Source organism: Aedes aegypti, chromosome 1 (genome assembly GCF_002204515.2).
Source record: "Aedes aegypti strain LVP_AGWG chromosome 1, AaegL5.0 Primary Assembly, whole genome shotgun sequence".
Taxonomy (NCBI): Eukaryota; Metazoa; Arthropoda; class Insecta; order Diptera; family Culicidae; genus Aedes; species Aedes aegypti.
Window position 1 is genome coordinate 302,887,635 of NC_035107.1, and position 16,107 is coordinate 302,903,741.

The 16,107-nt window shown below is 41.9% G+C and overlaps 1 protein-coding gene across 1 annotated transcript in view; it reads left to right on the top strand.

Annotated features, from left to right (window-relative positions):
* The first annotated feature begins 4,878 nt into the window (after positions 1 to 4,878).
* The window catches only part of LOC5579957, a 36,064-nt gene continuing 24,835 nt past the window's right edge, over positions 4,879 to 16,107 (top strand). Inside the window, exon 1 of the mRNA XM_001658423.2 lies at positions 4,879 to 6,361. Within this exon, the coding sequence (XP_001658473.2) occupies positions 4,959 to 6,361 (1,403 nt within the window). The 5' untranslated portion in view covers positions 4,879 to 4,958. The remainder of the gene's footprint in view (positions 6,362 to 16,107) is intronic.

Genomic DNA, 16,107 nt, shown 5'->3' on the forward strand with positions numbered 1-16,107 from the left:
TATGAGCAGCTAAATTTTTCACGATCCTTTAGTTTACATCTATGATTAACCTTAGAAACGAATTTTAGACTGGGACAACTTGGGACAAAAAAGTATGGGGTGTTTAAAGTTTCGGTAAAAATTCGAAAATGTTTTGTTCAGTGTAGTCCCCGTTTACCTGAACTAAAGTGCGAATTTTTATTTTGTTTTATTTTTCTAAGATAGCTCTATTAGTAAGCTTTCGAACAGTGTATAAAGATATGTATGAAGTATTACGATTCTGCAGTATATTCAATCCAACGTAAACCTTGTATTTGTATTGAATACTTTATTTTTCTTATAAACTCTAATATAACTCCCCCGAGACTCCCTTGGGAACCTCTGAAGAGCTCATGGCTTCCAACCACTTCCGGGTAACTAGCTCAGTAACATGAGACCCCTGAACTGTGTCGCAGGGTCGGCATGTTACTGGGTAATCGGAGGGGCTTCGCGAACAAAGTATGAAAACAGGAAATTTTACATTCTTAAACATTTATTTAAGCCCTTGTGTGTCGAACATTGGTGTGGCGTGTAAGCGAGACTTTGGGAAATACTGTACTCACTGCTGCAGCTATTATTGATTCTTCTACGTCGCGTTGGCCCACACGGCTGCTCCTGCACTACCGTGTGGCCAGAAACTCGCAGCGAGGCTGCTCGGGGTTGGTGATGGCGGAATGACTGTGCCAGCGGACGTTGCCGGTGATGGTTTCGGTGAACAGGCGTCTTCCTTCATAGGCGAAATCGGCACGGCCCAGGACGATACCGGAATGACCGTGCCGAGAAGGGACCCTCCTTGGTGGTTAAGGCCGAAGGCCTGAGGGAATTGTCCGGAATCGGACGAGGACGAATCCTTTGCTGTTAGGCTCGGAAGCCATCTTGACTTCCGAGCCGCCGTGTGTTGACCGTTCTTAAAAACGGATACGAGGTCCTGTTAAAGGAAAGGTTCACCGTCAGGGTGGCCAAAAGGTAAATCCTAGACCTATTTACCTGAACGGAGGCAGGCTAGCATCCCAAGTCCATCCCCTACTAAAGAGAGGGGGGGGGAGGGGGTTCGAATTGCACTGCAACAAACTACTTCACGATCTGAACACACGGACGCCTGATATTACTCTGACCAATCTTCCAATTTTAGAAGATGGCAGCGCCCAGCAATTTGATCTTGTTAGCACACATACTAGCGTTCATGGAACGATCACTATCGGTCGGGACTTGTTTTAGGGAACGATTACGGAACACACTGTGACCAAGGATTCTGGTTGCTTCTTCTTCATAGTAATGACGACTATAACTGTAGTTCCACACTCGATTTGTTCTTTAGCGAATGGACTGTATTTCTGACTTGGACGGATAACAGTAATGACACGTCAACTGGAATATAACTTGGACTAACAACGATTTATTCTAACATGGAAATGGTTCTATCTGCGCGCACGTTCTTGGAGAAGTTACTTGTACTAAGAGTAACAAGGACTATTATCTAAAACTCTCTTCTGTGGCGGATTTAAAGACTTCTTCATGACATACATTATTAGATGAACAAATATAGCAGTCTTTTGGTTGAATAGATAAAAGGTACAATATATTCTCAGATAAGCACTCATACATAACTCTTTTTCTTAACATTATCTCGGTTATGCCGACAACTGGTGGTGAAGCTGCTACCAATGTTATACAGTGTGACATTCTTATTCCGGATCATGAATTTGCATAAACAGATCTCATTGCGGGTTTTCTTTATGCACCATTTTTGTGCGAGATCTGCAAATCCCCTTCAGCAATGTCTGTGGATTTGCTTACAGCGGTACGGAGATTTCTCGCTTCTGTGTAACCTACTGTATTTACATATAAAAACGTGAATTTTCACAACAACATAAACTCATACGCACATGAAAATCTAAAAATTGGAACCAACCGGTTACACTAACTTTGGCGTACTGTATCGTTGGAACTACAAAGGATCTTGCTCTAGTATTCCAGGAATATCTTAATATAACCCCAGCAACACACATGTTATAATTGTGTATTATCAACTTATATATGACAAAAACTAGTCATATATAAGTTGATAATACTCAATTATAACATGTGTGTTGCTCGGGAAGTGCTTATTTTGTATTGATGTACCAGAACAACCTATCAGAATAATTCATTTCTCCGATTATTGGTCACCTGATCGCCTATAGTGTGATAGAGACATGCTTAAGCATATTTTTGAGATGAAGTTTGTTGAATTAACTCACTAACAATTTTTGAGATGAAGTTCGTTCGGATTCACTCGGACTTAATGTCTTGAAGAACCGGCTATAGATTTGGTGGATAATAAACTGTTTCAATTCTCGATAACTAAACATCAAACAGGGGGACGGACCCGGTGTAGTGGTTAGAACACACGCCTCTCACGCCGAGGACCTGGGATCGAATCCCATCCTCGAGATAGTCACTAAACAATTTTTCAGTGACGACTTCCTTCGGAAGGGAAGTAAAGCCGTTGGTCTCGAGATGAACTAGCCCAGGTCTAAAAATCTCGTTAATAAAGATAGAAAAAATAAAAAAAAATAAACATCAAGCATAATAGTTCAGTAAATTGCGTTCCCATAAGCTTGACACAGATGTTTAGTTACAAATTGGTCGTTTAATCGTCAATTTGAGGCGTCCAGCACCGAATTGGAAATGGTCATTTGTAGAATCAATGAAATGCAGGAAACATGGTTAGACTATTGTTTCTCAAAAGTTTTACACGGATGCGTTTTCTTAAAACTCTTCCATATAGGGAACCGGATCCTATTCTTGGCACTTTCGATTCACTTCGGCAGTGGGGTTTTTTGAAAGCTACTAGCCAATATTTGGCTAAAACATGCGTCGCACTGAGGTGCTTCTTATGACAAAGTTTCAGACAATTTGGCCGACAAAAACCCCCCATGCCAAATTGAATCATGGAAGTGCGCAAGTAGCTCTGCACCCTAGTTGCCATGGGTGGAGGGGCACAAAAACACATCACCCTTTTCACCCGACCTCACCCGAAAACGGAATAACTCCGGTCACCGGAACATCCCCTAGATCCTTTGAAACTTTTTTAAAATGCTTCGACCATCTTTTGTCACGGTGACTATTGTTGGCAGCCTTATTCTCTTCGGCAGCTTTCCCATAAGAACTGCAGGCAAATTTCTTCGTCAGCTCCAAATCAGTCGCATTTTGAGGCGTGTTCATTTGAATTGATGACATCTCGGCGATATTGTATGTTCATTGTCCAGTCTCGGAAACCTCGTTAGCGCGAAGCTAACAGAACAAATAATCATTTGAATGTTTTCATTAGTGTGTTTTGATAGATAAATACTGTGTATTTGGCTTTTGCAATTTGGTTGCCGATAATAATCGCACAATTTACAATTCATGTACTACAAACTGATGTCCTTACTAGATCCGTGGTTATATTTTGAAATTTATTTGTTGTTTTTCATATTCAAAGAGATAACTATAAAATGCATATCTTTATCACGATATGTTTTTCCGAGAAAAATGATATGCAACAAAAAATCGATCTTTCGTGGGATCTTTTTTATTTATCGAGTAAGCTTATAAAGATTTTCATTGATTCTGTTCAATGTCAAGAACAAATCGACCAATCAAACTAAGTCACTCAAAAATAAGACTCCGACACTTCCAGTGGACGATTCGCCCTTTGAAGGAAGCATCACACTAGACAATGGACTAGCATGCAACACCCAGTTGCACAGTCGAAATAAGTTCCTGATGAAAAGTTTTTCAGACTGAAGCGGGAATCGAACCCACACTCTTTGACTCGATGCGACTAAACGCTTGGTAACACTAACCACACGGCCACGAAGCCCATAAAAACCTAATGTATTATAACAATTACAGTAAATAAATTGTATTAGAAGTCATACCATTTTTGTTGGAAGCAATATTAGGCCTAACCACAAACACTGAACCTTCTATATTTGATGCCACCACAGAGTGCGATGCTATTCATTCCAAAATGGCCGTTTTTGTATAAAACGCAAAATCCTCCAATTCAGAAGCTCTGTGTCGCACTCATCTGTGGAAAACTCAATTTTCCCAGAAAACATCTCCTCACATGCACACAATTCACACCCATGTCAAGTGAAATAGCATTCCACAAGCGCCACCTATGGCAATCCGACCACCCATCCATCCATCCACCTAACAGACCCACATGTGCCAGGAACCGACCGACACCAGAGTCAAAATATCTCCATCAGCATTCCTGCGCGAGTAGAAAAAAAAAATAAAGCACATTTTCACGTACCTCATAATACATAAAACTTCTCACCAGCTCATAGTTGGCCAGGCGCCTCCACCTCAAACTCCGCATGGCCAACTGGGGGATGCATTGCTACAGATTTTGCCCCGCGGCAATGGGCGCCTACTGTGATCCGTCGCGATGAATACGGAATGCCATAAACAACACAATGCCGAAGAAAACGGGGCGGGACTTTTCAGGCTAGGTTCTTCCAAGTGGAAGCTGCCGTTGCCATTGGAGAGAACCGGCCCCGAATGGGAGATAAATCGAGAGAAGTGCTGGCGGGGCCTGAAGCTATTTGCCACGCAAGGGATAACGTTCCTGTGGATTCCCAAACAGCACCGGTTGTGATGCAATGTCACTTGTTGCTTCCGCTTGGGACGTGCTTTCTGCGTACTCGCCGGGAGAGAATGAGCGTTCTCTCACTTCCGGATGTTGAGGCACATCGTAGGCGGTGACGATCCTGCGCAGTAGGCGCCGAGGAGTTTATTGGCTGCCGGAGGAATGCATGCTAGCCTACTAGGACTGTGAACAGGATTCAAACGCAGGTGTCTAGCAGGACCTGTTCAGTTGTTGCTGTGCCGCGGACAACGTTGAACGTGTCGGAAATTCGGTCCTCTTGTTGTGAATTAGAAGATTTCCCAGTGATGTGCTAAGGATGAGCTTGATTCAGGATAGTCAGAGAATGCAACCATACAGTCCACAGCAGCAGCATCAGCAGTCGAATCAATCTCCATCGGAAGTGAACTATTTCCAACCGTTTTTGTTTCCACGAAGTCCTGTTGCGCCGATTTCGGGAATTGTAGGCGGTAGTGAGTTCCAGATTCCGCTGGATTTGTCCCTCCGACAGGGGAATGTGCCCATGACTCCTCCGTCAACTCCGTCTCCACCACGGAAGCGAAATCGCACTTTCGATGAGGATGATTGGAAACTCAAACTGGTCAACAGCAGTCTTCAGCGCTCCATGAATCAGTTCTCGGACACAGTCTGCATCGACGACAAGAAATACTACGCCAACACAACCCTTACATCTAGCTCCACTTCCCATTTCCGCTACTTTGACGACTCTGCTCGCTTGCCACCGTTCAAATCCCTCCAACAGATTCCCTCCACTTCCACCTCGGATGCCAAACCACCAGATGAGTTCATCGACATCACCGGCCAAGAGGACTCAGCCTCCGTCTCGCGCCAATCCCCGTCCTCGAACATCGACGTCGAATCCCTGGAGAACAACGGTGCCCTAGAAGACGCAGACATCGATGAAGGCGACGACGACGATGATAGTCAGGAATCGATCAACATTGTCGACAGCGAGAAGGAGAACAGCGAAGCCGTACTCGTTGACGGTCAGCGTTACTTTGAGAACGAGAAGCTGCACCTCCAAGCGATCGAAGGCTTCGCTCGGCTCTTCGAGCAAAGCTTCGTCGAATATGACCGTCCTTCGCCGCAGAAATCCCACCCAACAGGAAAATCTTACTCCCATCATCGTCCCAAGACGGAGCGACGGCGAATCAAGACGCGGAAGCAGATCGTGGACGAAGACAACACAAGTCCCGTATCGGGGACCATCATTCGCAAGTTGCAGGACGGCGAAGAACTCGTAGTTCGCAAAGGGGACATCGATCCGGCCTTTAACGTGGTGGAAATAACGGACGAAGCCAAGGAGATACTGTCGAAGATCGAGAACAAGATCGGGTCGTATCTGTGTCAGTTGTGCAGGGCGTTGTATGACGATGCGTTTGGGTTGGCGCAGCACAGGTGTTCGAGGATCGTGCATATTGAGTATCGGTGTTCCGAGTGTGATAAAGTGTTCAACTGTCCGGCGAACTTGGCGTCGCATAAGCGATGGCATAAGCCTCGTGGGGGAAGTGTGGGTACGGGTGCAGTGGAGGGAAAGAAGAAGAGTGGTGGAGTCAGTGGAGGGGAGGGAAGTGATAAGACGAAGGATGACGAGTGCATAGAGATTATGGATAATGACGGTGCTAGCAGTGAACGAGGAAGGCCGGCGGATGTTCCCGAAGAAAGCTATGGATGCAATCATTGTGGAAAAAGTTTTAGACGGTATGCAATTTTATCTTCTAGCACATCGATTGTAAAACGGATCATCCTTATTGGTATAGGATTTTTTGTAAACTAGGAAGGGCCAGCGTGTCTAGTGTCAGAGATGTAGAATTAGGGTAGATTGCCAATGATTGCACGGGCCAAAATTAAGCCATTTATTGCAAACCCCGTGTATTTCTTATGGGCGTGCAATAATTGGTTCGATTTTTAGCCTGTGCAATTTACCTTTCTTTGACAGATTTTCAATTATAACAATCGCTGAACACATTCAGCGAATTTCAAAAACGGCATTTTTTGTATGAAAAATCTGGCCTGTGCGAGTCAAATGTTTTGTGATTCTTTATAATAATTCTCTTGTAAATTCTTGTAAAACTCTCAATTTACAGAGCTGTTACAACAGTCGCGAATTTCGCGATTCTCGCGGATTTGTGCCACTGGTCGTAAAAATTACGGATTTACCATTCCGTTTCACGGAAGTCTAACACAATTTGCTTACACATTTTGTGTTGTTATGAATCACGCAATATCTTTATATTGGAAGTGTATTGGTTTGGTTCAAAACTTTTCAAAAAGTTGTGTAAGAGAAAGTTATAATACTACCTAATAAAAACCTATAACTTCCAAAGACAGCATGTCATCATTTTGATATGTTGAATGTTACAGAAAAGTTTAGAGTTGAATATTTTAAAAGGCGATTTATGCATTTTTTAAATACGTGAACTCACAGTTTTTGAAGAAAAAGTTACTTTTCATAAAGCCTTTCAAATGCTATCTCAAGATTTTTTTCTAACCAACTCTATGAGATATTCGCATTTTAGGATCTTATTCTTTTACACAAATTTGGTTTAAACTTTTGAATGACAAGGATAACAAATATGCAACGTTTAAAGAAAAACTATGTATCCTAATCTCCCATACAAATTTTCTGAAAACAATGTTTTCGTTAAAACGAGAAATCAAAAAGTTAGTGCAAAAGAAACGATACCTAAATATCACCTTAGGCTCTAGCCTTTAAAATCAAAAAATCAAACTTTTAGTAGCTTAAGGGAAGAATTACAACGAAAGTGTCTTATCAAAGTTGCCCATAATAACATTTCATATATAACTTCAAACAACTACACTGTAACTTAAGACAATTGAAGATATTTCTAAACAACTCTTTATGAAACTGCAATTTTTTACCCATCGCATAGTGGTTCGATCAAGAGCAAATATCGACCAAAACCACAAACTTTCTTTTAAATGGCTTAAATTATATTTTTGACATACTTTTTGTCATGTTCAAGTATTATTGTCATCTTTTCTCAAATGTTTCTTGTTTAAGACTGATAATTTGGCGTATTTGCAACTTATTAAATTTTCTATTCAAAATGATCAACATGGGCAGGCTAGATGTCAGTTAATTATTGACGTTAGGTATTACTTAATTTTTTTAGTTTTTTTTTAAATCACGTCTTTAAAAGTAGAAACAGTTAGACTAGAGTGATATTTTTGACAAAAATTTAAAAATAGATTTATAAAAAACTGTAATGAGTAAATTTGTTCATCGCATCTAAATCTACAACTTTAATTCAAATATCATTAATTTTTTTTCATTGTTTGAAAATGTTCAATTGAAAGGGTAAGAAGCAAAGTATGTAAGTGAGAAAAACCTAGCTTGCGAAAACCTATTTTGAAGTTATTTCAGCTATTTTTCATACAAATGAAAATTGCAAGGGACCAGAAAAAAAAAACAAGCCAATCTCCTACGAATTATGTTATTTCACTTAAAAATGCCATTAGAAAGCTTGGAAACTGTAGAATATTTTAGTATACTTAACTCAAAACCAATCAAAATGTCACTAATACCATTTTGCGTTAAGACCCCTTAATTATATTAATTTGTATAAAAAAAATCATTATGGCCAAACTATTTATTTTCCTTCTGAACTCGTGATTCGAAAAATCACTCCAAAGTATTTGTTGAAATTCAAGTGTTGTCAGAACTGTCAAAATTGCGTTGAACCCTGCCTCAATGTAATTATCATATATTTCATCAGTCCCAATATGATTATTATGTCTATGGCTTCAGTATGTTCTCATACTTGTTTTGACAAAAAGAACATGTCCATGTAGGAAATGCTTTTTTTTTTCTTCACAGTCATTTTTATATACCTAAACCTACATTATAATTGGGCCACCTTTAAATCGCCACCTAGAAAGCTGAAAATTTCAAAGAACACTATTTTTATGGTAAGGACGATATGGAAGGTTGGATTTTCGAACATTTTTAAGTTTTGAACAGCCCTAATATACATATTTAACATTAACTTGTTCAGATCAGAGACGAATAGAGACATAGTAGTCGGGTTCAGAATGGGTACCACTTCTTGGTACTGCAAAAGGTATCCAAGTTTGACAGATCGTAGTTGAGCAATTCTCGCTGAAACCAGGCCGCCATCGGCACCCATCGTTAGAATTCCAATTTTATGTCACTGATCGCTAGTTTTCGATAAATCTTAAGGGTGGTCCTTTCTGTTTTCTCAAATTGGTGGACTCGTACGCCAGTTAGCTGAACAGTTTGCGAAAAAGCCCATTTTTAGATAAATCTTGTGTATTTCTTCACGGGATATGTCTCATATTTCGCTTGGAACACATAGCAAACTTAGTGGCATCGTATAGAGAAAGGATATAGCTTTCATTTAAACTTGAAAAAATTCTGCGGCCATTTTGAATTTGGCCGCCATTTTGAATTTTGTTAGAAAAATCGATTTTTCACCATTAGCGCACCGCTAGTTTTGAATTCTGAGATCACCATCAGAAAGCTGAGGAAAAATTGCGTAAGATAGGCTACAAAAACTAGGTGAGCAAAGGATTTACCCTATGATATTAACGATTTTCTAAATCATGTTCTACTATTTTGACGTATATGGCGAGTGCAATCAATGCAAACATCATTTTTTGTACAACAAAGAAACAAGTTTTCAATCGTTGGTGAATTATTTGAGACAGATGAAGAATAGGAGTATTAATTTGAGTAAAAAAATCTGGCGGCCATCTTGGATTTTGACGCCATCTTGGTTTTAAGTAGTAGAATAAGTTTTCACCTTGTTAGCACTCAACATGTTGGATTTCTATGCTACCGTTACACTTATTCTTCTTCTTGTTCTTCTTTTTCCTCACGTTACGTCCCTACTGGAACAGAGCCAGCCCTTCAGCTTAACTAGTTTTAAAAACAAATTATCAAATAGGATTTTTTAACGCTTATTTGCTACCTGAATGATTCTTCTGCATATCTTCGAGTTGTAAAATAGCATTGTTTCTTTCATTCATTTGCTCTAAAACCATTGATACAAATGAACAATCAGTTGAACAGCTGAGATAAGATAAGAAAGATAGAATCTGATTATTTTTTTTTAATGGAGGCCTTATAATTCAACATGATGAGCACTGAGATGGTAAAAAATCATGCAACTGCTAAAACCAAGATGGCGTCGAAAGCCAAGATGGCCACCAGTTTTTCTAACCTCGAAATTATACACCTGCCTTTCGGCATTACGTCCACATTAGAACAAAACCTGCTTCTCATCATTCGATTTCGCTATTTTTCACATGCATGTTGGGCGGTACTAAAAACGATACTTATGACTTAGAAAATCAAGGAAGTTTTTTGCTTCAAAATTTAAGACTTTCATTATAAATTAATGCTCTTTTGTCAATGTTTTACGTTAGAACTACAGATATTACCACAAGGCTTACTAATGTCCCGACACGCATTCTATAAACTTCATACAATGAACAACAATGCATAGGGTAAAAAAATATATGTTTAATACAATCAATGTTTTTTTACGGTTTTCATTTATTGAATTTATTTATTTATTATTACTGATTTCAAAGATATGCCGAAGAATTATTCTGTTGTCAGAAATCGCATTAAAAAAGAAAATTCCTGTTTAATAACCTGGATTGATAACTAATAAAGCTGAGTTCCAGTAGGGACGTAGTAATAAGAAGAAGAGTATACGTAACCTTTCTTTATTGGTAGCCTCTAAATTCGACATGCTGAGTGCTAGAGTTTTCAATTTTCCCGGGATTTGGCTTCCCGGGTATTCCCGGGATCCCGGAAAATCCTTAAAACCTTTAAATTAAGCTACAGTGAAACCTCCATGAGTCGATATCGAAGGGACCATCGACTCATGGAAATATCGAGTCATGGAACAGCAATCCTTTGGAAAGCTGCTTCTAGGGATCATCATAGTAACCATGAAATTTTGTTTTTAGTATGGTTCCATGAGTCGATATCGAGTCATGGAACATCGACTCATGGAGGTATCACTGTAATTTGATGCAGTTCTTTGATTTTTTTCACATTTAATGTATATTATGGGCCCTATTTTATAAGTCGAGTCGATCGAAATGACTCAACTGAAATCCCTGTCGACCAAAAAATTCGCTCGACACGGCTCTGTCACTCGAGTTTTTCGACAGTTGTCACTCTATGTGACTGAATTACTATGGGAGTCACGGGTCCTTTGATCGACAATGAACACAGACGAGTCACATGAATCTGCTCGATTTACAAAATAGGCCCCTAAATAAGCACGATTATTTATCTTATTTGTGAGTAATTTATCAATGTTTCTACAAAAATTCTGTTGGCTTCGTTTTTTGATAGTTGAAGCCTTCATCAGGTCATGCTAGACAAATCATCCTAAATTCAAATAATACTTGCCAACATTTAGAAGCATATTTTTGTAAATCGAACCATTTTATGTGACTCGTCTGCAGTCACTGTCGAACACAGTAGGCATGCATATTTCAGAAGTCACCCATCGACTACCATATTAATCCTGTCACATAGAGTGGACAGCTGTCGAATAATTCGAGTGACAGAGTCGTGTCGAGTGAAATTTTTTGGTCGACAGTGACTCCAGTCGAGTCGTTTTTGATCGACCAATAAACATCAAAATATAATTAGTAATCTAGTGAGGACATTTGTTGGTATGATGTGAAAAGTAAATTGTGCGATAGTTTACTTGAATATATATGCTCAATTCTTCATTGAGACAGAGCTTCCCGGGAAATAGAAAATCATTTCCCGGGCAACGGGAATCCCGGGAAATCTCATTTCCCGGGAAATGTTCCCGGGATTGAAAACTCTACTGAGTGCTTACAAGATGAAAAATTATCAAAATGGCGTCAAAATCCAAGATGGCCGCCAGATTTTTTCACTAAAAATAATACTCCTATTCTTCACTCGACTCGAATAAAACACCAAAGTTTTCAACCTTGTTTCTTTGTTTTAACAAAAATGATGTTTGTATTGATTGCACTCGCCATATACGTCAAAATCGTATAACATGATTTAGAAAATCGTTCATTTGATATGGTAAATACCATTGCTCACCTAGTTTCTGTAGCCTATCTTACGCAATTTTTCCTCAGCTTTCTGATGGTGATCTCAGAATTAAAAACTAGCGGTGCGCTAATGGTGAAAAATCGATTTTTCTAACAAAATTCAAAATGGCCGCAGAATTTTTTCAAGTTTAAATGAAAGCTATATCCTTTCTCTATACGATGCCACTTAGTTTGCTATGTGTTCCAAGCGAAATATGAGACATATCCCGTGAAGAAATACCCAAGATTTATCTAAAAATGGGCTTTTTTGCAAACTGTTCAGCTAGCTGGCGTACGAGGGGTCCACCAATTTGAGAAAACAGAAAGGACCACCCTTAAGATTTATCGAAAACTAGCGATCAGTGACATAAAATTGGAATTCTAACGATGGGTGCCGATGGCGGCCTGGTTTCAGCGAGAATTGCTCATTTGCTTATGAACCACGTTTACGACCTACATTATTATTTATTTATTTAGTTGGTGTTACATCAATTAATTTGATAAAACCTCGTTAACGATGTTACGCCAATTTACTCGGTCCAAGGCTGTGTCTCTCCAACCTCGATTTTGGCCCACGTTCTCTAGATCTTGTTGCACCTGATCAAGCCACCTCGCTCGCTGTGCTCCCCGCCTTCTTGTGCCAACCGGATTCGACGCGAACACCATCTTTGCAGGATTGTTGTCCGGTAGTCTTGCAACATGCCCTGCCCAGCGCACCCTTCCGGCTTTCGCAACCTTCTGGATACTTGGTTCGCCGTAGAGCCTAGCGAGCTCGTGGTTCATTCTCCGCCGCCACACACCGTTCTCCTGCACTCCGCCAAAGATCGTCCTAAGCACCCTTCGTTCGAACACTCCAAGTGCTTGCAGGTCCTCTTCCAGCATGGTCCATGCTTCATGTCCATAGAGGACCACCGGTCTTATAAGCGTTTTGTACATGGTACATTTGGTGCGGGGGTGAATCTTTCTCGACCGCAGCTTCTTCTGGAGCCCATAGTAGGCGCGACTTCCACTGATGATGCGTCTCCGTATTTCACGACTAACGTTGTTATCAGCCGTTAACAAGGATCCGAGGTAGACGAACTCATCAACCACCTCAAAAGTATCCCCGTCTATCGTAACACTGCTTCCCAGGCGGGCTCTGTCGCGCTCGGTTCCGCCTATCAGCATGTACTTTGTTTTTGACGCATTCATTTTTTGTTGCTTCACGTTTCAGGCGGGTGTAGAGGTCTGCCACCGTTCCAAATGTTCTGCCGACAATATCCATATCATCCGCGAAGCAAACAAATTGGCTGGATCTTGTGAAAATCGTACCTCGGTTATTGAACCCGGCTCTCCGCATGACACCTTCTAGCGCGATGTTGAACAGCAGGCACGAAAGTCCATCACCCTGTCGAAGTCCCCGGCGGGATTCGAACGAACTGGAATGTTCGCCCGAGATCTTCACGCTATTCTGCACACCGTCCATCGTTGCTCTTATTAGTCTTGTGAGCTTCCCGGAAAAGCTGTACTCGTCCATGATTTTCCATAGCTCTTCGCGGTCGATGCTATCATAAGCCGCTTTGAAATCGATGAACAGGTGATGCGTTGGGACTTGGTATTCACGGCATTTCTGGAGGATTTGCCGTACAGTGAAGATTTGGTCCGTTGTCGAGCGGCCGTTGATGAAACCAGCTTGATAACTTCCCACAAACTCATTTGTTATTGGTGATAGACGACGGAAGATAATCTGGGATAGCACTTTGTAGGCGGCATTCAGGATAGTGATCGCACGATAGTTTTCACATTCCAGTTTGTCACCCTTCTTGTAGATGGGGCATATGACCCCTTGCTTCCACTCCTCCGGCAGCTGTTCGGTTTCCCAGATTCTGACAATCAGCCGGTGCAGACAGGCGGCCAACCTCTCCGGGCCCATTTTGATGAGTTCAGCTCCAATACCATCTTTACCAGCGGCCTTATTATTCTTGAGCTGGCTGATGGCATCCTTAACTTCCCTCAATGTGGGGGCAGGTTGGTTTCCTTCATCCGCCGTGCTGACGTAGTCACTTCCTCCGCTGCCGTGACCCTCGTCGCCTGTGTTCTCCGTGCCATTCAGGTGTTCATCGTAGTGATGCTTCCACCTTTCAATCACCTCACGTCCGTCCGTCAAGATGCTTCCGTCCTTATCCCTACACATTTCGGCTCGCGGCACGAAGCCTTTTCGGGATGCGTTGAGCTTCTCGTAGAACTTTCGCGTTTCTTGAGAACGATGCAGCTGTTCCATTTCTTCACATTCCGCTTCTTCCAGGCGGCGCTTTTTGTCCCGGAATAGGCGGGTTTGCTGCTTCCGTTTTCTTTTATATCGCTCCACGTTTTGTCGCGTTCCTTGCTGCAGCATTGCAGCCCGCGCTGCATCCTTCTCCTCCAAAACCTGCCTGCATTCTTCGTCGAACCAATCGTTACATGTCCTCCTTTCCACGTACCCGACGATGCTCTCGGCTGCGTTGTTGATGGCTGCTTTTATGTTGCTCCAGCAGTCCTCAAGAGGGGCTTCGTCAAGCTCGCCCTCTTCCGGCAACGCTACCTCGAGATGCTGCGCGTATGCGGCAGCGACATTCGGTTGGGCCAGTCGCGCTAGGTTATACCGAGGCGGGCGTCGATACCGTACATTGTTAATGACGGATAGTTTTTGGCGCAGTTTTACCATCACCAGGTAGTGGTCGGAGTCAATGTTAGCGCCACGATAGGTTCTGACGTCGGTAATATCGGAGAAATGCCGTCCATCGATCAAAACGTGGTCGATTTGTGATTCCGTCTGCAGTGGTGATCTCCAGGTGTATCGATACGGGAGGCTGTGCTGGAAGTAGGTGCTGCGAATGGCCATGTTCTTGGAGGCGGCAAAATCTATCAGTCGTAGGCCGTTCTCGTTCGTCAGCCGGTGGGCGCTGAACTTTCCAATCGTCGGTCTGAACTCCTCCTCCTGGCCAACCTGAGCGTTTAAGTCTCCTATGATGATCTTGACGTCGTGGCTTGGGCAGCGGTCGTACTCGCGTTCGAGCTGCGCGTAAAATGCGTCCTTGTCATCATCAGTGCTTCCGGAGTGAGGGCTATGCACGTTTATGATGCTGAAGTTGAAGAACCGGCCTTTGAGCCTCAACTTGCACATTCGTTCATTGATCGGCCACCACCCGATCACGCGCCTTTGCATATCACCCATCACTATAAAAGCTGTTCCCAGCTCACGTGTGTTGCCGCAGCTCTGGTAGATGGTATGATTACCTCTAAACGTTCGCACCATCGAACCTGTCCAGCACACCTCCTGCAGCGCTACGATGTCGAAACCGCGGATCTTCAGTACATCGGAGAGTATGCGTGTGCTTCCGATGAAGTTGAGAGATTTGCAGTTCCACGTACCGAGTTTCCAATCGCTAGTCCATTTCCGTCGCTGTGGTCTTTGCCGATTGTTCCGGTCCGTATTCTCTCGTTGACGTTCCTGTGCTGATGTGTTTTTACGGCTGGCTTGCAGGGCCTGACACCAACCCCCTAGATTTCCGGAGGACCATTACGACCTACATAAAAAATTGAAAATTCCTTTAGGTTTTTTTTTTCGTCAGTAATTGCCTCGAAGCTCTGTTTGGAATTTCTTAAAGTAATTCATAGAATGTTTCAACTGGAGATTCCAGAAGTGTCATGTCATGCACAAATTACGTCACGCTCCAAGGGGGGGAGGGAGTCAAGCCAAGCGTGACAAGCCTTACAAACATTTTGGAGGACTCATACAAAAAACGTGACAAAGGGGGGGGGGGGAGAGGGGGTCAAAAAAGTTGAAATTTAGCGTGACATAATTTGTGTACTTAGGGAAATTCCTGGTCGAATTATTGAAAAATCTCGTGAGAGGATTCTTGTAAGAATCCTTCAATTATCTTAGCAATTTTGCAAAAAAAATCAGGAATGAAATTAAAGGATTTTCTTAAGGAATCTCCAAAAAAGTTTTGAGAGCGTTAGCGTTAGCGTTAGCGTAGTTACAATATACTTCGTAGATTGGATACTAGCAACATTCATGTTTCTTTTTAATAATCTCATCCTGACTACTTTCAGGAACAAGGCAGGGGAGTATACCTTGTTCAAATCATAAACAAGAATACTAAAAGCATGAATATCACTATTCCCGGCCACGCCCATCTTTACCGTAACTTGGGATAGGGGAAGGAAATGTTGATGTAGCACTTACTTAATGAGAGGTCACCGACTCAGCGACACCCTCATAAGTGCTAAGACAGTTTTGAGAGGAACTTTGAAACTATTGAACGATTTTTTTATGAGTCCTAATTCCGTTAAGAATACACTAAGAAAATTTCATCAAAATGTCATTTTGAAGGGATATTTTCAAA